The 23,461-nt window shown below is 41.6% G+C and overlaps 1 protein-coding gene across 4 annotated transcripts in view; it reads right to left on the minus strand.

Annotated features, from left to right (window-relative positions):
• Positions 1-4,676: 4,676 nt before the first annotated feature.
• Positions 4,677-23,461, minus strand: part of KHDC1 (KH domain containing 1) — a 68,458-nt gene continuing 49,673 nt past the window's right edge. For 3 of the 4 annotated variants that reach the window (XM_518581.9, XM_016955851.4, XM_016955853.3), the window contains 3 exons: positions 5,771-5,895; positions 5,420-5,602; positions 4,677-5,093 (listed from right to left, as the gene is read on the minus strand). In XM_518581.9, the coding sequence (XP_518581.4) occupies positions 4,894-5,093; positions 5,420-5,602; positions 5,771-5,895 (508 nt within the window). In that variant the 3' untranslated portion in view covers positions 4,677-4,893. Of the gene's footprint in view, positions 5,094-5,419; positions 5,603-5,770; positions 5,896-7,654; positions 7,743-23,461 lie in introns of those variants that run through there. The other variant, XM_063812515.1, reaches the window with a different exon arrangement.

A 23,461-nucleotide genomic window follows, 5' to 3' on the forward strand; every position in this document is an offset into this window, starting at 1 on the left:
AGCAAATTTTTGTATTTTTAGTACAGACAAGGTTTCACCATGTTGGCCAGGCTTGTCTCAAACTCCTGACCTCAGGTGATCAATCTGCCTTGGCCTCCCAAAGTGCTAGGATTACAGGTGTGAGCCACCTTGCCCAGCGGATACAATTTAATTTAAATTTTTTTTGTCATAGAACTGTGTACTTCCTTCAGTGCAAAATAGCTGAATCTATGACTTTAGTATAGTTGCAACTCACTAAAAAGTGATTTCCTCACGTCCAAAATAGAATGAAAAGACATTAAAACATTTCTGATTGATACGTTTATATTTTCCAGTGTACATTCAGTGATACTTAATAAATTAAGACAGGACTGAAACTTCACATGAGCTAGCTATAAAAGTTTTCCATCTAGTGGGCCAATGATTGGCCTTATATATTACCTATAGTATTTTTCTCTACTATAGGTTCTCTGATTCAACATTAAGTCTAGTGTCCTTGATCATAATTTTTTATTTTATTATATGTATTGGATTCCTCCCCAGTGTATTTCTCAGGTTTGACAGAAATATCACTGCAGGCCAGGCACAGTGGTTCACACATGTAATCCCAGCACTTTGGGAGGCCAAGGGGGGCAGATCACTTGAGCTCAGGAGTTTAAGACCAGCCTGGCCAATATGGTGAAACCCCTTGTCTAAAAAAATTATAAAAATTATACGCATGGTGGTGTGCAACTGTAATCCCAACTACTCAGGAGGCTGAGGTGGGAGGATAACTGCAGCCCAAGAGTTTGAGGCTGCTGTGAGCTATGATCATACCACCGCACTCCAGCCTGGGTGACAGAGGTTCTGTCTCCAAAAAAAAAATTAAATTACATTAAAATATATACATAATAAAAATAATAAAAACCCATTTGACCCATACCTAACAACCTAAATCAAATCACATCTCAGGAATACATTTAAATAATATTATTTAAATGTAAAAAAGAAAACCCAAACCATGCCAGAGGAAACCACTACCAAATATTTTATAGTCATGGGATAAGGAGGGCATTCCTAAGAACTAAACAAAATCCAGAGGCAATAAACATAAAAAGATTCATGAATTCACCTCATAGACATTAAAAATATCTACATAGCAAATACCACCCAAACAATGTAAAAAACAAAGGACACACTGGAAAGAAGTATTTGTGGCTTATTTTACAAACAACGCACTAATATTTATAATATATCAAGAGGTACTACAAATCAATAACAACCTAATGGACAACAGCCTAAATAGACAGGTCACAGAAAGTGCAATATAAATTGTGTATACCTATGAATGAAAAGGCATTGGAAAACACATATGGGAATCCAATAAGAAGATATTCAGTGCCACTTGTAATAAGATAAATGCAAATTAAAACAGCACTAGGAAACCATTTTTCATCTATTAATAAGACTGACAAAAATTAAAAATATTTGATACTCATTATTGGTGAGAGTGTAAGGAAATAGATACTCATACACATGTGGTAGAAGTATAAACTGTCAACAATTAGGAAGGAAACTTGGCTATATCCATTAATGCACTTTTAGCAATTTATCCCACAAATATATTCACACATGTGCAAAATGACATATACACATTGCAATACTGCAGTATTGTTTGTTACAACATAAGGTTGGAAATAACCTAAAAGTCCATCAATATGGAATGGGTTGAATGCTATATCCATACAATGGAACACTATATAGCTATAAGAAATTATGAGAAAGTGTTTCTGCTCTAAAATGCAACCCTCTGCCAGACCTACTGTTAAGTTTTTGAAAAGGCAAGGTGCTAAAGAGTATATCGTATGATGCAATCTGAATATAAAAAAGAAGACATTGTATATGCGTATTTATCTGAGAACCAAGGGTATACAAGGAATTAGAAACAGATTTCCTACGAGAAATGATACTGTATAGCTGAAGGACAGGACTTGGAGGGTATCTTTTTCACTAAAAGCATTTTTTGAATTTTGAACCCAATAAAGAAATTATCTATTCAAAAAACAAAATTTTACGTTTAAATGAAAATGACATAGCTGATATTCAATTATTGGTTCAGTATAATAAAGAGTAGTTCCACATACAGAACATATCTTAAGGCTTCAGAGGACATTCTCTATGGGAAAATAAATATTGACCCTATTGAACAGGAAATATGGTAGCAAAACACACACACACACACACAAATCCATTTAGCATCATTCTTGGTTTTTTGGTGTTTTTTTGCTTTGTTTTGTTTGTTTTTGAGATGGAGTCTCACTGTATCGCCCAGGCTGAAGTGCAGTAGCATGATCTTGGCTCACTGCAACCTCTGCTTCCCAGGTTCAACTGTTTCTCATGCCTCAGCCTCCTAAATAGCTAAGATTACAGGCATCCGCCACCACACCCAGCTAATTTTTGTATTTTTCATAGAGACAGGGTTTTACCATGTTGGCCAGGGTGGTCTTGAACTCCTGACCTCAAGTGATCTGCCTGCCTCGCCTCCCAAAGTGCTAGGATTACATGTTTGAGCCATCGCACCTAGCCTGTTGTTTTCTCTTTTTTTTTTTTTCCAGCTTCCCCATGAAAATACTTCAGACAGGGATCCTTCAGTGGGATCATTGCTTACAGGTCATTAGAAAATGACAGCTCAGCCGGGCGCAGTGGCTTACGTCTGTAATCCCAGCACTTTGGGAGGTTGAGGCAGGTGGATCACTTGAGGCCAATAGCTCGAGACCAGCCTGGCCAACATGGCAAAACCCCATCTCTACTAAAACTACAATAAATTAGCCAGGCGTGGTGGCATTCCTATAATCCCAGGGAGACTGATGCACCAGACTCGCTTGAACCTGGGAGACAGGGGTTGCAGTGAGCCGAGATCACGCCAGTGCACTCTAGCCTGGGTGACAGACCAAGATTCCATCTCAAAAAAAAGAAAAGAAAAGAAAGACAGAAAGAAAATGACAGCTCAGACTCCTTAAACTATACTAAGGTATACACAGACCTTTGCCAGAAGTTTGATTGGAGTTAGAAATACTATGGTACCTTTGACAATCATGAGACTTTTTCCCCAGGAAATTTTTAGTAAAAGCAATGTTGATTATTGTCCAAAGGTCAGGGATATACATTTATCTTTGTATGCCTAGCAAATTAGAATGTGCTTCACTCCTTTACAGGTTATTTTTATTTCAATATTAGAATACATTCCTAGCCATTAAAAAGAATTTCATGGCTGGGTGCGGTGGCTCACGCCTGTAATCCCAGCACTTTGGGAGGCTGAGGCAGGTGGATCACGAGGTCAGGAGATCGAGACCATCCTGGCTAACACGGTGAAGCTCCGTATCTACTAAAAATACAAAAAATTAGCTGGGCGTGGTGGCAGGCACCTGTAGTCCCAGCTACTCAGGAGGCTGAGGCAGGAGAATGGCGTGAACCTGGGAGACAGAGCTTGCAGTGAACCGAGATCACGCCACTGCACTCCAGCCTGGGTGACAGAGTGAGACTCCATCTCAAAAATAAAATAAAATAAAATAAAATAAAAAGATGTTCATTCACTTTTCAACAAATAATTATTAAGGCACTGGGCTAGGCCTCAGGACTAACTGAACAATTCAATTCTAGAAAGAAAAAAGTGGCCATTTTGTGTAGACAATTTATTTTGGCAGTCTGTGTGACAGTCTGTAAACAATCTGAGTTTTTTTTTGGATTTTTTTGTTTTGTTTTGTTTTTTTTGAGACAGAGTCTCACTCTGTCACCTATGCTGGAGTGTGGCGGTATGATCTTGGCTTACTGCAACCTCCGCCTCCTGGGCTCAAGCAATGCTGCAACCCCAGTGCCCACCTTAAGCAGCTGGGATGACAGGTATGTGCCACCACACCAGGCTAATTTTTGTATTCTTGGATGAGACAGGGTTTCACCATGTTACCATGGTCTCCAACACCTGAGCCCTTCTCAGCCTCCCAAAGTGCTAGGATTACAGGTATGAGCCACAGCATTTGACTATATAACCTGAATTCTTTCGACATTTTCTCTAAGTGTTTTTCTACTGTGAATATGATCTTTTAACCTTTATTTGGTAATTGGCCTTCTGAAAACCATGTAATTAGCAAATCTTGCTGGCTTCAAATTATTTTCCAAATTCAACCATTTCCTAACACTTCAACCACTCCACTCTGGTCCAAGTCACCATCGTCACTCTCCTAGAGTACTGCAATTGCCTCATTATAAGATGCAGGCTCCTGGAGAAGGGGCAAATTTGAAGAGGAAGGGTTCAACTGAGGACAGGTTTAGCTTGCCATAATCTTGCCTAGACAGATCCAAATATAGACTTGGCAATCGGAGAACGTTCTTCAATGGAGATTCAGGAAGCCTTCGTATTTGATTTAATTCATGGCATGAGGGACTTCAGAATCCATTGCTTCCTGAAAACCACCCCCTCCACCCCCACCCCCACCCCCACCCACAAACTTGGGCAATCAGGGACAAGGCTGGCTACCTCATGTTCACCAGCTTCCCTGGCTGCCTACTTCACCAGGCAGTTGTGGTGGGAACACCTTCCATCTCTGTCTGGACCCTTCCTCCCACCTTTCCATTCTCCCCATTTGTCTGCACTTTAAGGTGCAAGAAAACTCTGGGGTGAATAATTTCATCCTAAGGAAAAAGGACAGCACATCGAAGGCTTTGCATCATAGGTAGCTTATTTTATTGGATTGCTTTGCCAATAACACTTTCTTACATTCAAGAGACTTCCCTCAGACACATGTCTAGAAGACCTGAGAGGGACAGGTCCCGGCCACAAGTTCAAACTTTCCTCAGTGTCTTTCATGTCTTTCTCACCAAAAGTGAAGCCAAGATTTCTCCTCTCATCCCCACTTCCCAGGGGAGATCAGTCCTTAATTACGGATACAGTGAACTCAAATGGAAACCCGAACAACCAATCACTTGGTAAGGGGAAGGCTGAGGAACGCTAAGACACACGGTTCCACTTATCCTGGGAGCCAAAGACAGGTCTCCAGTGTATGGTGGCACACTAATGGAGGTGACCAGGTCATCGTTGGTCAGAGGCTGGCTTCGGACACGTTCCAGCATCTCCAGGCCTGCAAAATAAGTGCCCAGGGCTAATGAACCAGGGCCCATAACTGAGGCCCATTGGCAGGCCTGGACTCCATCAGGGAGGCTGCAGGGAGGATGTCACCCCAGCCCAGACCTTCCAAGGTAGCCCATTTACACCTCCCAGCTACCTCTCCACCTTAAGCAATCTCATGCCACAAAAAAAGATGAGCACTTTTCTTCCCAATGGACTCTGGGAAGCACTTGGATTCCCCAGCCACACAAGGGATTCTTCAAGAATCCAAGATGCTACACAACTTAGCCAGAACTCCACCACCAAGTCCAAAACCACAGTTCAGCCAAGGATACCTACCTCGAGCATGATGATAGGAGTCCTGGCTCCCCACACAACAAAACATGTGCAGCAGCCACTGCCTTGCCCTATGTGGTCCGACTACAGTCACACGAGTCTGGCCTGTAGCTGTGAACCAACTCTCCAGCTGAATAAGGGTGTGGCTGTGCACCTCAATGCAGCGAAGGTATGTGTCACCATGCCCTGTGAGCATAAGAGGTGAGAGGAGGGTCTGTCAAGCACCAGCCCTTAGGGAATGGGGAGGTGGCCTTCAGGGTAGGAATATGTGACTGATGAAGGTGGGAGGGGAGAGGAAGAGTGAAAACTGAGAAGACAAGGATGAAGACGGGGAAGTTAGCAAGGGCCACTCACCGAAGATGAGCTCCTCCTGGTCCTCTTCCATGTGGAACACCATTGGTGCATGAAAGTTTTGAGGCAGGGTCCACCACGGCTTCTTGCTGAGAGCACTCGTTCCCATGTCCATGCTCTGCTCCGACCTGATACAGAATAGGGCCAAGTCCAAGCAACTGGTTGGCAAAAGACTTGGAAAAGTGAGGGAGGGCCTAGGCTCTGTCCTTAACATAGGAACCCAACAACCTGCCCCTTGAACTACCTTAGGGTGGGTGTACAATCCCGGTATCTCTTCCCAAGATAATTCATTCCAAGTAATTATCTGTTCTGAGCTTAATCCTTCATGCCAAACTTAATCATCTGATTAGTGCTTGCCTTTCTGATGCCCCGGAATCAAAATTTTTTCTTCATTCTAAATTCAAAGGATTTTGGAGCAGATCTACTGGGTATGAACCAGGACAGGGGTTGAGGGATGGAGGTGCAAGAAGGCTCCAAATGGGCTCCCTAGATTTGCACAGGTGCTGGCAGTCACCCAATGACCAGAGTGTATTCCAACAAGACGGGGTTTGTTTGGTGTGCTGCATCAAGGGAGAGCAAACAACACGGGAAAATACACTTTACACAAACAGAAGAATGTTGTAGGGAGCCAATTGTAGGAGTTGACTGGGTGAGTCTAAGGAGTGTTTAGGGTGTAGTGGCCAGTTTTCTAAAATGGGGCAATTTGGTGATTATCCTGGTAAATTTATCTAGGAAGGGAAGTAAAGAGATTAATGTGGTCTTCATTGTGGAATGTTCTCTCTCTCTGGTTTCAAATATAGTTACAGATGGACTTTTTACACCTTGTTGCATGACAATCACTGAGCAACCTTGACTGGTTAAAATATTTAGCAGGAGATGTTTATGTTTGGTAGGGAAGATTCAACTATGCCTGTCAGCTCCCAACTGTGAGTTCCTAGGTGCTTTTTCACTCTTCAGCCTCCCCTTTTGACCAAAGACAAAGTCAGCCATCAGGAATTTCATCTGTGGGGTTCAGATCTACACCATTGTCAGAATCCACTTGTCACAAGTTTATTGGGAGAACCTTCTCTACATCTGCATACAGTTGATCTCTCATGTACATTTTCTTGCAAAATACACACAGTGAATATATAATGACTCTACAGTAGCATTTAAGGCTGAACAAAATGTACTAGTCAAATTCAGGTAAGTCCTGGAAACAAAATAGTTATTAATCCTAGCAACAGGTTGCAAAGACAAAGAAGTAGATTTCAAAACCAGGCCATGAAATCATGTCCCAACTCTATCTGAATCTGTTCTAGAGAGACAGGTAGTCTTTTAACCTTGCCACAGAACTGTTCTGCCTGAGCAGTAATGTTTTAGCGAGGTGCTGCAAACAGTGTTTGCTATCAAATAAAAGCTGTCCTTGGCTGGCGAAGAAGAAACCAAAAACTATGAAACCATTCATACACCATGAAACTTTAATTTAAGCTAGGTTGCTGGACCTCCAGAAAAGAAATAGTGTCATCTATTGATTTCTGCTAGGACCAGAGACACATTTTGGACCGCCTTTTCTAGTAGAAAAGTCATATTATTCCTATTACTGGAATTGGAGCTCCCAGAGTATAGATGAAGAGGGAGTCAGTCATCTCTCCTGGAAGGTCTCCTGAATAGTCCATACTTGCCTCATTTTAGGTGTCTGAGTACCTTTCTCAGAAAAACATCATTTCCTATAGAAGTAGATGTTTAAAATATTGAAAAATATTATTAATAAAATAGTTTAAAACTCACTCCATATTACGCTAGATAAGTTTGTATAATGATCAGGTGACCTGATAGCCACATAAAAAGTAGTGCCTTAGTTTTGCACAAACTGAAAGGGGTATGGGGTGTATAAGTGTCATTTACCACAGTGAGAGCAGGAAAATTAATTCTTCAACATGTGAACATTGCTTGAGTGAAGGCTGGGGAGTCACTGAAGATTAAGGACTAACACTGCAAGGAGAGATTCATACATTAATGCAATAATGTCAGCAGACATACTTTGTTGTTTGAGGTCAGTGTTCAATATTGATAAAACCGAAGGTAAAAATTAATACTGTCAGGAAAATTCAAATTCCAGAAGAAACCTGTAGAAGAAAATCTGCCTTTTGAAGTGTTGAATAGCTATTAAATTTTTGTTAGTGGAATCAGGTAGAGGATAAAAACTGCATTAGTCAGTTAGATTTAAAACAATGAATCAGGGAGTGGTGACTCATGCCTGTAATCCCAGCACTTTGGGAGGCCAAGGCAGGGGGTTTGGGGGGGGGGGGGGGCTCCGTAAGCCAAGATTTTGAGACCAGACCAGGCAATAAAGGAAGACTTCATCTTTACTAAAAACTAAAAAAAATAGTCAGGTGAGGTGGTGTGCACCTGCAGTCCCAGCTATTCGGGAGGCTGAGGTGGGAAAATTGCTTGAGCACAGGAGTCTAAGCCTGCAGTGAGCTAGTATCACAGCACTACAGCCTGGGCAACAGAGCAAGACCCTGTCTCTTAAAATATGATAAAAATTTAAAAACAATAGCTATAGTCTGCGAAAAAAGCACAAGAAAGTTTTGCCTTTCCTTAGGCGGCACGGAAATTCTGTACTACAGAAGATTAAGATAAAATATAATTTGTGAAATAATCTTAAAACTTTTGGTTGGCCTCTAGGGGACAATGAGGTACTTTGATAATGAGAGCAAAATTTTTAAAGGAGGGCAAAGATACCAGAACATGTATCTTGTTTTATTGTCTTGGGTGAAGTATCTACTTGGTGTCAGCAGCTTGAACTGAAGATGTTGGTTTGGTCGTCTTCTTCTAAAGATCATTGTTCTGGAAGATACTTAAGAATCCTCAGTTTATGGTTCCTCAGTGAATTCCTTTCCATTGAGGACAAGGGTAGTTTTTCCTTTGATTTTTAGAAGTCTTTTCCAAAAGACTAAATCTTCAGATTTCTAGTCATGCAGAGACTAATTAGATGGATATTTGGGGAAGATTGTTGTTACCTATTAAAAGCTAGATGCATCAAATGAATCCTTTGTAGTATTTAGAAACGTGAGCTTGTGATATGGCAGAGTACAGGTTCAGGAAGTGAATTCCTAACTGCATGGAGTAGCCTATGAATCCCAGGAGGAGTTGCTATTGCCATCAAGGCTAATTAGAAATTCCCAAGACATGGAAGTTCAAGTCTTGGAGAGCGTTCTCAAATTTAGTGTTAGAATTCATTTTTTTCCTTCTAATTGTTCTAAATATTCATTTGGTACAGCAAGTGTGTTTATTATTGTTAAAAGGCATTTTGGAGCTGTTTTTTTAATAACAGTCATGGGAAATGTGTGCCAGACACACCCCCCACCACCCAATCACTGAAGAATACGTTGGAATTCCTTAAGTCCAGAATAACAGTCAGGCAATTTTATCAGCAAAACCTTCGCTGTCTATCCGGAATATCCTCAATCCATTCTGGAGATAAGCAGACAATGGCTAGAACGTATTTACAAACCATCAGTATGGCAACTGCTTTGGTTAATGCTACTTGTTTAGCATAGTGGTAAATTATTTCCTCAGGATTCCGGGTTATTGGACTTTGAATGAATCTCCATTTTATTATGTGGCTACCCCCTTGGGTAATAGCAAAGCTTCTAAAAGTTTTTTAATTTCTTGCCATTTTTAATAAGACTTTCACAAGAGGTCAGAAAAACCTCTTAATTTCCAAAGTTCTCTGATATGGAGCAACTCATCACATATCTACTGCCTATATAAATATTTGTTTGTTTGTTTGTTTGTTTTAAGCAGGCCCCTCCACCACTCAGAAATATTACCTCTTTTAATCTCTCCTTCACTGAATGAAGAACTATTCAGCCACTTGAGCTGATTTAACTTCTGGGAGAAGGTCATACACTAACAGTAAATTTAGAATTGTGATAGCATAGACTACTTGAAAAATTCTAGTTTACGTTTTTCAACATTAATCATTAACAAGAAACATTAATATTTTAAAAAGAACTTTCCAAAATATCTGTAAAACGCATGGACAGTTCCCTAAAACAGGTCAAATGATCACAAACACTCCCTTCTCAAGTAAGAGAAGGAGAGTTGTCACGAGAATTAAGGAGGGCACTGACAAATCCCCAGGGACTTTACCCCATAAAGTATATTATGAAAGTCACCAATTGATAAATGACAAAGACATTTTCTTCTTTATAATCAAGGTCTTAACAGTTATATGCCAGTCTATAAAATAAACAAGAAGATTTTTTAACTTTAGAAGTACACATCATTTTATTACAAATAACCTAAAAAATTTTTTTTTCTTTTGACTTGTCAGTTTTTTATGTTATTCTCAGCTTGGTAACCAAACGAATACTCATAATGTGTTTGAGTCACTCAAAATTTGCAGAACATCAAGCAAACCTGAATATTCCTTTTTATATATAAATTAGAAGAGCAAACATTTTTATTAACAGTGGTCATTCCAAGAAACCAAAATAAACGGCATTCTAATAGTTTGATTATTTTGCACATTGGGCTTGAATTTTAGAAAAAAAAAAATAAGTCAACTTTTTTTTTTTCTGTTTTTTTTTTTTTTTGAGACAGAGTTTTGCTATTGTTGCCCAGGCTGGAGTGCAATGGCATGATCTCGGCTCACTGTACCCTCTGCCTCCTGGGTTCAAGCAATTCTCCTGCCTCAGCCTCCTGATTAGCTGGGATTACAGGCATGAACCACCATGCCCAGCTAATTTTTGTATTTTTAGTAGAGACGGGGGTTTCACCATGTCAGCCAGGCTGGTCTCGAACTCCTGACCTCAAGTGATCACCCACCTCAGCCTCCCAAAGTGCTGAGATTACAGGTATGAGCCAACACGCCCAGCCCAACATGTTTTAGAATAGAGTAGTAGTGGTTGAAATGTATTGGGATGTATTTTGAAGACAGAGCCCTCAGGACTTTCTGATTTCAAGATTTGGGGCAAGTAGCTCCAAAATACAATGTTTTCAAAAATTTGATTCCATACTTCCCCCAGTGCCTTTCCACCTCTTCCTCCTGCAGCTGTGGCAGCAGCAACAGCAGTTACCCCAACCTGAGGCTGCTCCCTGGGTAATACCCATAGGCCTCCTCAGCTGAGCCCCTTTCTGTGCCCCACAGACATCCATTTGAAACAATCAAGTGGACGGCCGGGCACTGTGGCTCACACCTGTAATCCCAGCACTTTGGGAGGCTGAGGCAGGCAGATCACCTGAGGTCAGGAGTTCACAGACCAGCCTAGCCAGCATGGTGAAACCCCGTCTCTACTAAAAATACAAAAATTAGCCGGGCATAGTGGCACGCATCTGTAATCTCAGCTACTCGGGAGGCTGAGGTAGGAGAATGGCTTGACCTGGGAGGCAGAGGTTGCAGTGAGTGGACATTGCACCACTGCACTCCAGCTTGGGAAATAGAGCAAGACTCTGTCTCAAAAAAAAAAAAAAAAAAAAAAAAAAAAGAGAATCAAGTGGAAGTGGTAGCCCCTTGCAAGAAGGAGATTCAGTCACACTTGCTGCTTCCCCTCAGTCAAAAAGCAGGGTGCAGCAAGCTAGGACCACCAGGTGGCCCTGGGAAAACACTAACACCCACTCACACCTTTCCTGTTGCAGGCTGTTTCCCCCAGAGTGGAGAGAAATGTGAATGCCTCCAACAAGTCTGTTCAGGGACAGCAGTGGAGTCCCAGACCTGGCATCAAGTCCTGGTCCTCCCTCCAGGTAAGGCATCCAGACTGGCTATATTGGGTTTTGCTAGTGGGAGACAGACCTGAGGAGGGAGCCTGGGTGGACTATTGTGAGAAATATGAGACCACATGTGCATCTCCTGGAAAATCATTTTGCACAGTCCTGAGATTGAGAGCGTGGAGCATCCCCCTTCCTGCTCCCTCTTCCCTTCCCCTCTCTCCTCTGTCTTCTACTTTAATCCGATGTTCCACTTCTCTCTCTGTCTCTCTCTCTCTCTCTCTCCTCTATCTGTCTCTCTCTCCTCTCTCTTCTCTCTCATCTTCCCTTCTTCCCCCTCCTTCCTCTCTCCCTCCTGGTTTTCTTTCCCTTGTTAGAGAAGACTGCCTTTTCTCAGAGGAAAGACTTAGGGTGAAGTAAACAGAAAGATTTCTTTTTGCCCAGAGGGAAAAATAAGATAGAATATACAATCTGAGAAAATTAGAGTACAGAATGCAATTAAACAGAAAAGAGGGAGTTAACAAGATATCCCAGCCCCTTGGTCAGTGAGGCGAAGCATCAGGTGCGACTTAATCTCCCTCTTCCAAGAGGCTACCTCTTCCACTTGATTCTTTCGAATGAACAAATATTAACCAACAATCCAATCCACTTTCAATTGCTTAATTACTGTTCCTTTTAAGTGCCAACCATCTGACTTTTCCTGTTTCCATCTGTCCTGTGGAGCTATTTGGTATTGCGTATCAGTGTTAATGTCTGAACTTCAAGGGACTTTTTGAAGAAAAAAATTATAAATAAATTATTACATTCCTGAGGTTTTCTAGTATGGCCTTTATGTTGGGAGTCAAAAAAAAACAAAAGAAAAAAGAAAGAAAGAAAGAAAAGGTAAAGTTTCAGAACATTTATAAGTGACACCAGTGTTAACAGGACACTTGGATTTCTACTGAGAAAGCTAATCTTCTAGTTAGCTTTGTGTACATGTTGATAATCACTTTCTCAATTATTAACCCTTGAGTGAAATAAAGAAACCATTTAACTTTTGTGTTAAAGCTTAAAAAATAAAAAAATCCAGCTCACCAGTGTGGTGGCTAACAGGAAGCTGAGGCAGGAGGATTGCTTGAACCCAGGAGTTCAAGGTGTGCTATGATCATGCCATTGCACTCCAGCCGAGGCGACAGAGTGAAACCCAGTCTCTTGAAAAAAAAAATTATATTCAACATTGAAAAAGTATCTCTGAAAAACAACAAAGTACTTATGTACTGGGTAGGGGTGGCTGCCAGCTAGGGCCAGCTGGTGCCGCTGGAAAAATTATACATGCATAATTATGAAAATAATATTATCCAAAGTACCATATAGGACCACAAACACAGAGTCAGAGATAGTGTGCAGTGAGTTGTCTAATGCTAGTTATGCACAATCTTGGTAACCTCATATTTTAGAGCAATAAAAAAGGCAAGGTTTGCAAGTGTAACACATGGAGTAAGTAATCATCTTTATTTCGTATATTCATGGGAAGCGCACACACACAGGAAGGAGAGGAGCCCTGGTGCTCTTAGCTTTGCCTGTCTCTGCTGGATGTGGACTCACAGAAAGACGGACACATCTGAAACCAAAAGTGTGAATAACTTTCTGATGGTAGAGGGGTTTTTATTTTTGTTTTTATTATTTTGTTTTGTTTTTAGAAACAGGGTCTTGCCCTATTGCCCAGTCCAGAGAGTAGTGTCGTGATCATAGCTCACTGCAGTCTCAAACTCCTGGGCTCAAGTGATCCTCCCGACTCAGCCTCCCAAAGCACTGGCATTACAGGCATGAGACACTGCACCCAGCCTGATGGAAGAGTACTTAAAAAGCAGGAATATGTTAACAAATATGCACTCAAATAAAATATAGTTTCTCTTGCATCCTACATGAGTTTCTCAAGATTCCTTATACTTGAACAAATGATAATCTATGAGAAATTGACAGCTTCAAATGTATAGGTTTCATTTAGCATGGCTTCTCATGTTCCCAGGTCACAAATCCATTTCTTATTCAGTGGCTCTATCACTCTGTCAATCTCTGGCTCACAGTTGCAGTTTTTCAACTCCCAGATGATGTCAAAATATAGAAAAATAGAACCCTGTTTAGTGCTGATGGACACTAACTCCTAACATCAATTTAATTCCAGGTGATTAGTTTAGACTAATCATGATAATCTAATTCCCCTTGCCAGTGATTGCTTTAGGAAATGGCACATGTCCCAGTTTTGAAATGAAGCAAAACCTAAAGGAGGCTTCCAGCAGAGGTTGTCTCATTTCTGAAGAGAGACACAAAAAAGAACTTGTCTATTCTTTCCTTCTCACAGTGTTTATAGCAGGATATGATTTTGGAAATAGCTACAAGTATTTTGCTACCAACCTGAAGAGGAAGCCAACACAAGGTGGAAAGGGAGGCAAACCAAGAAACTGAATTTGAGCCCTTGGCATAATATGCCTGGAATGCCTGCTATTGGCAATAATACAGTGCTTTATTAGCATCCAACTGGACCAGTGTTTCCTGTTATTTGCTGTTCAAATCATGCTACATGATTCTGGTCCCTTTTACATACTACTCTCATTTTGATTGATTGCGCTCAGCAGTGTTCCACTCTCCAAGGAGGGAGAATGAACTGTAGGTAGCAATGTTTTATCACATAAAACCTGAAGAGTGAAAAGCACAAAGTTTATCTTGATTATTTTCATTCATAAGCACTTTCCAAGTTACAGAATATTAAGCATCAAATAATTTTTTTTTGAAATGGAGTCTCGCTCTGTTGCCCAGGCTGCAGTGCAGTGGCGCAATCTTGGCTCACTGCAACCTCCACCTCCCGGGTTCAAGGAATTCTCCTGCCTCAGCCTCCCGAGTAGCTGGGATTACAGGTATGCTAATTTTTGTATTTTTAGTAGAGACAGGTTTTGCTATGTTGGCCAGGCTGCTATCGTCAAACTCCTGACCTCAAGCGATCTGCCCGCCTCGGCCTCCCAAAGTTCTGGGATTATAGGCTGAGCCTCTGTGCCCAGCCTAGCACCAAATAATTTATAATCAAAATGTATATGCAGTAGTTCTGGCCTTATTGAATACCAAAAAATCCTTACCACTTTATCATGTAGCGAAAAATAAATAAATAATGAGAGAAAAAGTCATATTTATACATTAAAAATCAAAGTCCTTCAGTTGGAATTCTCTTACTGTGTATCTCACTGGACAGAAATCCTATTAATACAACTAGTATGAGAAAGTCTGCAGTGATATTTCTATCAAACCTGAGAAAATACACTGGGAATAGGTCCAATATATGTAATAAAAGTCAAAAAATTATTCTCAAGGGCACTAGACTTAATGTTGAATCAGAGAACCTATAGCGAACAAAAATACTATAGAAAGCCAATCACTGGCCCTCTAACCTAAACATGTACCAGAAAAATATTTACATCTAATGCATAAAAAGTTTCAGTCCCATCTTAATTTTTAAGTATCACTGTCTGTATACTGGAAAATATAAACATAAAAAGAAATGTTTCAATGTCTTCTATTTTGGACATAAGGAAACTCACATTTCAATGAATTGCAACTGTACTAAAACCATAGATTCAGCCATTTTGAACTCAAGGAAGTACACAGTTTGATGACAAAAATAATTTAAATTAAATCGTATCCTTTTTTAAAAATTCTTTTTTTTTCCTTTTCTTTTCTTTTCTTTTTTTTTTTTAATGAGACAGGGTGTCGTTTTGTCCTCCACGCTGGAGTACAGTAGCAAGATCACAGCTAACTGCACCCTCAGCCTCCCGGGCTCATTCGATCCTCCCATTTCAGCCTCCTGAGTAGCCCAGGCTGATCTTGAACTCCTGGGGTCAAGCAATTGGCCCATATCAGCCTCCCAGAGTAGAGGGGTTATAGGCGTGAGCCACAGGGCCCAGGCCTTGGCCTAAATCATATCTTTTTTTTTTTTTTTGAAACACGGTCTCACCCTGTCACCCAAGCTGGAGTGCAGTGGTGCAATCAGGGCTCACTGCAACCTCTACCTCCCAGGCTCAAACAATTCCCATGCCTCAGCTTCCTGAGCAGCAGGGACTACAGGCCTGAGCCACCATACCCAGCTAATTTTCATATTTTTTGTAGAGATGGGGGTCTCCCTATGTTGCCCAGGCTGGTCTCTAACTTGTGGGCTCAAGCAATCTGCCCTCGTCGACCTCCCAAACTGGAGGGATTACAGGTGTGAGCCACTGCGCCCGGCCCTAAATCACATCCAAATAATAATTTTGTTGAAAATTTTTTTATAGATATCACAATGTATTTATAATAAATTAGCTCTTCTAGTAATTTAGAGCAATTGTCAGACAAACATTTTCTATAAAGGGCCGGACAGTAAATATTTTATACTCTGTGGCATGAAGTCTGTGTCAAAACTAGCCTCACTCAGGCTGGGTTCAATGGCTCACATCTGTAATCCCAGCACTTTGGGAGGCCAAGGCAGGTGGATCACTTTGAGCTCAGGAGTTGGAAACCAGCCTGGGCAACATGGCAAAACCCCATTTCTTCAAAAGATAAAAAAAAAAAAATTAGCCAACCATGGTGGCTCACGCCTGTAGTCCCAGCTACTCAGGAGGCTGAGGCTGGAGAATGGCTTGAGTCTGGTAAACGAAGGTTGCAGTGAGCTGAGATCGTGCCACTGCACTGCTGCCTGGGCAACAGAGTGAGACTCTACCTCAAAAAAAAAAAAAAATTATCCACTCATCAAATGCAGTGCAAAAGGGGTCAGAAGCAATACATAAATGATGGGTACTGCTCTGTCCCAATAAAACTTTATTTATAAACACATATTGAATTTTATATAATTTTATGTCATAAAAGATCATCCTTTTGGTTTTTTAAACTATGTAAAAATTTTAAAATAATTCCTAAACTACAAGCTCTACAAAACACAGGCATGAAAAAGGCTTAGTCCTATCTATGTACTAAATAGTACAATACTTCAATAAATAAAAGGCTGCAGTTTTATTAATGCATGAAAAGACCAATCAGTGAAATAGAACAGAAAACCAAAAATACACCCACATATATGCATAGAAATTTAATATTTAATAAAGGGGACAATTCAGATTACTGTGGAAAAGGCGGATTACTCAATCAAGGATTGAATTATCATTGGAATAAACAGGTTAACCTGCCGGGTACGGTGGCTCACGCCTGTAATCCCAGCACTTTGGGAGGCCGAGGGGGGTGGATCACAAGGTCAGGAGATCAACCATCCCGGCTAATACGGTGAAACCCCGTCTCTACTAAAAACACAAAAAATTAGCCAGGTGTGGTGGCAGGCGCCTGTAGTCCCAGCTACTCGGGAGGCTGAGGCAGGAGAATGGTGTGAACCCAGGAGGCGGAGCTTGCAGTGAGCCGAGATAGCACCACTGCAGTCCAGCCTGGGCGAAAGAGCGAGAGTCCGTCTCAAAAAAAATAATAATAAAATAATAAAATAAAATAAACAGGTTAACCTATTAAAAATCCATTTGAGGCCAGGTGCACTAAGTCACACCTGTAATCCCAGCACTTTGGGAGGCCAAGGAGGGAGGATCACTTGAGCCAAGGAGCTTGAGATCAGCCTGGGCAAGGTGGTGAGACCTTGTCTCCACAAAAATAAAAACAATTTAAAAATTGGCCAGGCATAGTGGTCCATGCCTGTAGTCCCAGCTGCTCAGGAGACTGAGGTGGGAAGATAACTGGAGCCCAGGAATTTGAGGCTGCTGTGAGCTATGATCACACCACTGCACTCCAGCTTGGGTGGCAGAGTGAGGCTCTGTCTCCAACAACAACAACAACAACAATAACAACAACAAAAAACAGTAAAATTAGACTTAAATATATGTAAAATAATAAAAATTCATTTGAACTATACCTAACAACCTAAATCGAATCACACCTTAGGAACATCAAACATTTAAATGTAAAAAAGAAAACTCAAACCATACCACAGGAAACCATTAGCAAATATTTTATAGGCATGGACTAAGGAGGGCATTCGTAAGAATGAAACAAAATCCACAGATAATAAATATAAAAAGATTCAAGCTGGGCACAGTGGCTCATGCCTGTAATCCCAGCCCTTTGGGAGGCCGAGGCGGGTGGGATCACTTGATGTCAGGAGTTTAAGACCAGCCTGGCCAACATGGAGAAACCCCATCTCTACTAAAAATATAAAAATTAGCCAGGCGTGGTGGTGCGTGCCTGTTATCCCTGCTCCTCGGGAGGCTGAGGCAGGAGAATCGCTTGAGCCAGGGAGGCAGAGGTTGCAGTGAGCTGAGACTGGGCCACTGCACTCCAGCCTGGGCGACAGAATGAGACTCTGTCTTAAAATAAAAATAAATAAATAAATAAATAAATAAATAAATAAATAAATAAATAAATAAAAGACTACGTAGCTATAAGAAATTACAAGAAAGTGTTTCTGCTCTAAAATGCAACCATCCACAAGATATACTGAGTTAAAAAATGGCAAGGTGCTAAAGAGTGTATTGTATGATGCTATCTATACAGAAAAAAGAAGAAAAGAAATTGTGTATGTGTATTTATCTGAGAACTAAGGATACACAATAAATTAGAAACAGGTTTCTTATGGCCAGGAGCGGTGGCTCATGCCTGTAATCCCGGCACTTTGGGAGGCCGAGGTGGGCGGATCACGAGGTCAGGAGATTGAGACCAGCCTGGCTAACACAGTGAAACCCCGTCTCTACTAAAAATGCAAAAAATTAGCTGGGTACGGTGTCAGGCGCCTTTAGTCCTAGCTACTCGGGAGGCTGAGGCAGGAGAATGGCGTGACTCCGGGAGGCAGAGTTTGCAGTGAGTGGAGATCGCGCCATTGCACTCCAGCTTGAGGAACAAGAGCGAGACTCCGTCTCAAAAAGAAACAGGTTTCTTACAAGAAATGATACTGTATAGCTGACAGACAGGACTTGGAGAGTATCTTTTTCATTAAAGGCACTTTTTGAATTTTGAGCTCAATAAAGATATATATTCAAAAAACAAAATTTTAAATTCAAATGAAAATGACTTAGCTGAATTTTTTTCAATTATTGGTTTACTAAAAAAAAAATAAACTTTTTTTTTTTTTTTTTGAGAAGGGGTCTCTCGCTCTGTCACCCAGGCTGGAGTGCAGTAGTGAGACCTTGGCTCACTGCAGCCTCTGCCTCCTAGGTTCAAGCAATTCTCCCACCTCAGTCTCCCGAGTAGCTGGGATTATGGGGCACGCCACCACGCCCAGATAATTTTTGCATTTTTAATAGAGACAGGGTTTCACCACGTTGGCCAGGCTGGTCTTGAACTCCTGACCTCAGGTGATCCACCCGCCTTCTTGGCCTCCCAAAGTGCTGGGATTATAGGCATGAGCCACCACACCTGGCTTTTTTTTTTTTTTCCAACCAGTTTCCTCAAGAAAATGCTTCAGACAAGCATCCTTCAGTGGGATCATTGCTTGCGGTCATTAGAAAGTGACAGGTCAGACCAGACATGGTGGCTCATGCCTGTAATCCCAGCACTTTGGGAGGCCGAGGTGGGCAGATCACCTGAGGTCGGGAGTTCAAGACCAGCCTGGCCAACACAGTGAAACCCCATCTCTACTAAAAATACAAAAATTAACTGGGCACGGTGGCGGGCACCTTTCATCCCAGCTACTCACGAGGCTGAGACTGGAGAATCGCTTGAACCTGGGAGGTGGAGGTTGCAGTGAGCTGAGATCACGCCACTGCACTCCAGCCTGGGTGACAGAGTGAGACCCTGTCTCAAAAAAAAAAAAAAAAAAAAAAAAGAGGTCAGACTCCTTAAACTACACTGAAGTTTATACAGACTTGCAGAGCCATGATTGTCGAGCCTGAAGTCTGAATGGAGTTAGAAATACTGTGGTACCTTAGACAATCATGAGATTCTTCCCTAGGAATGTTTTAGTAAAATCAAAGTGGATTACTTTCCAAAGGTCAGGCATATACATTTATCTCCTTAGGCCTAGTAATTTTGAATGTGCTTCACTCCTTTACAGGTCCTTTTTTATTCAATATTAGAATAAATTGCTAGCCATTAAAAAGACTTTCATTCATTTATTCAACAAATAATTACTTAGTGCCTACTATTCGGCAGGTGCTGTGCTAGGCCTCAGGGGCATTATAACATTGAACAATTCATTTCTAGAAAATAGCTTCATTGAACAACTGTTGAGTATATTATTTATAAACTTATGGAAAATATTATTCTCCCATTAAAAAATGGCCATTATGTGTAGACAATTTTTACTGGCAGTCTGTGAACAATCTGAACTCTTTCAACATTTGCTTTATAGACTCGCTCCAGGTTTAGACATAAGCCAGTCAGGGAGTCTGGCGTTACAAATGATATTTGGTCAACAAAAAGCAGCAGGATAGAAACTTCTAACAACTATTAACAGCCAGTTTACCAATACGTAAGCATAATCTGCCAAACATAGCTGGTGTAACTGGTGACTTCACACTTTAGCACTGCACATTTTCTTCTCAGCCAAATATGTGACAATAATAACAACATGGTAGGAGAAAGGTGCCTGTTGTTATAAGACATTTCCACATGTCTCATCTCATATAATCCACACTCCCGTTATCCCCATTTTACTATCAGGAAACTTTTAAGATAAGTTTCAATAGGTGTCTAACTAGTGAATGGAGTTCGAACTGGAACCCAACTCTCCTCATGCTAAGGTTTATATTCATTCTACTAACGCATGGGCTTAGTGTTTATAAAATAAAATGCTTTAAGTAAGTTATCTAGAGGTGCACCTGAGTTAACATAATTAAAATTACCAGCTGATCCTTACAAAAAATTTCCCAAAGAAGGTTCTGACTAATATATATTAAAAGGCATGGCCAGTGGGGCACGGTGGCTCAAACCTGTAATCCTAACACTTTGGGAGGCTGAGGCAGGCAGACAGCTTGAGCTCAAGAGTTTGAGACCAGCCTAGGCAACATGGCAAAACCCCATCTCTATAAAAAATACAAAAATTAGCTGGGCATGGTGGCATGCACCTATAGTCCCAGCTACTTGAGAGGCTGAGGTGGGAAGATTGCTTGAGCCCAGGAGGTCAAGGCTTCAGTGAGCTTTCATCATACCACTGCAATCCAGCCTGGGTGACAGAGTAGAGTTTGTCTCAAAAGAATAAACAAAAACAAAAAGCAAGGCATGGCCTTCCTTAGGAATTTGGTTTGGGGATTCTCTAACAATAGCAACCAATTGAGGGTGTCTGGGCTCATGGTTGGGAATTTTTGTTTGTTTGTTTATTTGTTTTGAGACGAAGTCTCACTCTTTCGCCAGACTGGAGTACACGATCTCGGCTCACTGCAACCTCCGCCTCCCAGGTTCAAGAGATTCTCCTGCCTCAGCCTCCCGAGTAGCTGGGACTACAGGTGCACGCTACCACACCCGGCTAATTTTTGTATTTTTAGTAGAGATAGGGTTTCACCATGTTGGCCAGGATGGTCTCAATCTCCTGACCTCGTGATCCACCTGCCTCGGCCTCCCAAAGTGCTGGGATTACAGGCGTGAGCCACCGTGCCTGGCCCTTTTTGGTTCTTGATTATAATTCATCTTTAAATAGTTAAGAGCAACTTGTGCTGTTTGATATTCATGGCCAAGTAAAACTCTTTGACCCTCAGACAAACAGTATGATTTCATATATATGAAATATCTAGGCCAGGCATGGTAGCTCACACCTGTAATCCCAGCACGCTGGGAAGCCAAGACAAGAGAATTGCTTGAGGCCAGGAGTTCAAGATCAGGCTGGGCAACATAGTGAGACTTCATCTCTACTAAAAATTTTTAAAATAAAAATAAATTGGGCCAGGCACAGTGGCTCACGCCTATAATCCCAGCACTTTGGGAGGCCCAAGGTGGGCGGATCACTTGAGGTCAGGAGTTCGAGACCAGCCTGGCCAACATGGTGAAACTCTGTCTCTACTAAAACACAAAAATTAGCTGGGCGTGGTGGTGCACACCTGTAATCCCAGCTACTCCGGAGGCTGAGGCAGGAGAATCACTTGAATCCGGGAGGTAGAGGTTGCAGTGAGCTGAGATCGTGCCACTGCACTCCAGCCTGGGCAAGAGAGCGAGACTCCGTCTCTAAATAAATAAATAAGTAAGTAAGTAAGTAGTAATTAAGCAAGCCAGGTGTGGTGGCACGCACCTATAGTATCAACTACTTGGGAGACTAAGGTGGAAGGATCACTTGAGCCTGGGAAGTTGAGGCTGCAGTGAGCCATGATTATGCCACTGCACTCCGGCCTAGGTGACAGAGAGGGACCCTGTCTCAAAAAAGAAAAAAAAAAAGAAATATCTAGAATAAGCAAATATATCAGCAAAAGGTCTCCTACTACTGCTTGACCTACAAGAAAGAATCAAATAAGTGTTAGCCCAGTTAAAGTGAACGTTGAGTCTCTGCATCACAGCTCATGCTGTTAGTAGGAAGGATGCATTTGACCATTCCACAAGATTAAAAGATTTCTTACTGAGAATCCAAGGGCCAAAGGCGGAAGGTGGAGGGGGTGATCAACTCTGAAACCTAGATTCAAAAAGCACTTCTGTGTGACCTCAGAAAAGGTATCTATCTCTCACCATCAGTTTCCCTACCTGTAAAATGGTATTAATCATTCCTAATTCCCAGCAGTTGCTGGATCACATAAGTTAATGTGCCTGAGTGCAAGGCTGTGAGCCTTCTGCCTTTCCCTAAGACACAGGTGAGCTGCTCATCCAGCAGATGGAGACTGTCTGGAAGGGCCTATTGGGCTGCCTACTATGGTCTCAAGCTTTGAGTGGCTAGGGGTAGAGGCCTGACCCAACGGGAACCCACTGGTGAGAGGAATGGCAGTAATTGCAAGGGCAGGGCTTGCAGGAAGAATTTTTAATAGAATCTGCTGCTCAGGAGCCTTACACAAATTCCCTGGGGCCCTGCTTCTTCCTACTCACCACCAGGGCAATACTGGGACCAACATGCTCTTAAGGGAACCTGATGGCTTAAGACAGAATATTTTGAGATTCAGATAGTGTTTTACTTTCCCGTGTGGCTATGAAAGTGATTCTAGAGTTAGCACTCAAGTCCAGGTCCCATCTTTCCTCATTTTGGAAGGCTTTCTGCTGACAAATCCAATATGCTTTTTTTTTTTTTTTTTTTTTTTTTTTTTTTTTTGAGACGGAGTCTCGCTCTGTCGCCCAGGCTGGAGTGCAGTGGCTATTCATAGGTGCAGTTATAGTGCACTAGCCTGGAGTTCCTGGGCTCAAGCCATCCTCCTGCCCTAGCTTCCTGAATAACTAGGACTACAGCCATGCACTACCACACCTGGCTAAATCCAATTATTTTAAATTAGCTGGAAGAAGAAAGACATTGGGGTTCTTCTTACTTCTCCTTGAGAGGACCAGATTTGGTCCCCAATTTTTAGAACAAAAATATTCACATTGAGAAAGCCAAGGATAGATCGAAGGGAATGCAGAAGCAGTCACATACTAGTTACATGCAGCAAGAAAGTCATCCTTTAGATTTATAAACTCCTTGTCATGTTGTTTCCTCTCTTGGCCCCTTCTCCACACTTTTAAACAAGCATGTTGTGGTCTCAGTTGAGAGCTTGACAAGGTTTTTGCTATGGTTGAGACATCAATCTCTTTTGTAATTGAATCTATTCACCAGGGAGAGTGTGAGCAAACCATGTTTAAGCTCTTTGTCTTTGTCCTAACTAGGCATTTACCATATAAACATAATAAGAAACAAGCCCCTGCAAGTCTTTCTTTTTAACCAATTATCTGGCTGTTTCTCTTGCTGTAGTCCTGCCTTCATTAAAAGCTGTCCAGGGGGTAGGGCACAATCTTTGGAAGCATATCTAAGATGCCAATTTCTTTGCATTTCAGTGAAAAGTAAGTCATCAGGGTATTTGGGACATCTCTTCAAGCTTTTCTTGATGGTCTATATCAGCATAGCCCCCTCCTTTC

The sequence above is a fragment of the Pan troglodytes genome, chromosome 5, assembly GCF_028858775.2.
Source record: "Pan troglodytes isolate AG18354 chromosome 5, NHGRI_mPanTro3-v2.0_pri, whole genome shotgun sequence".
NCBI lineage: Eukaryota > Metazoa > Chordata > Mammalia > Primates > Hominidae > Pan > Pan troglodytes.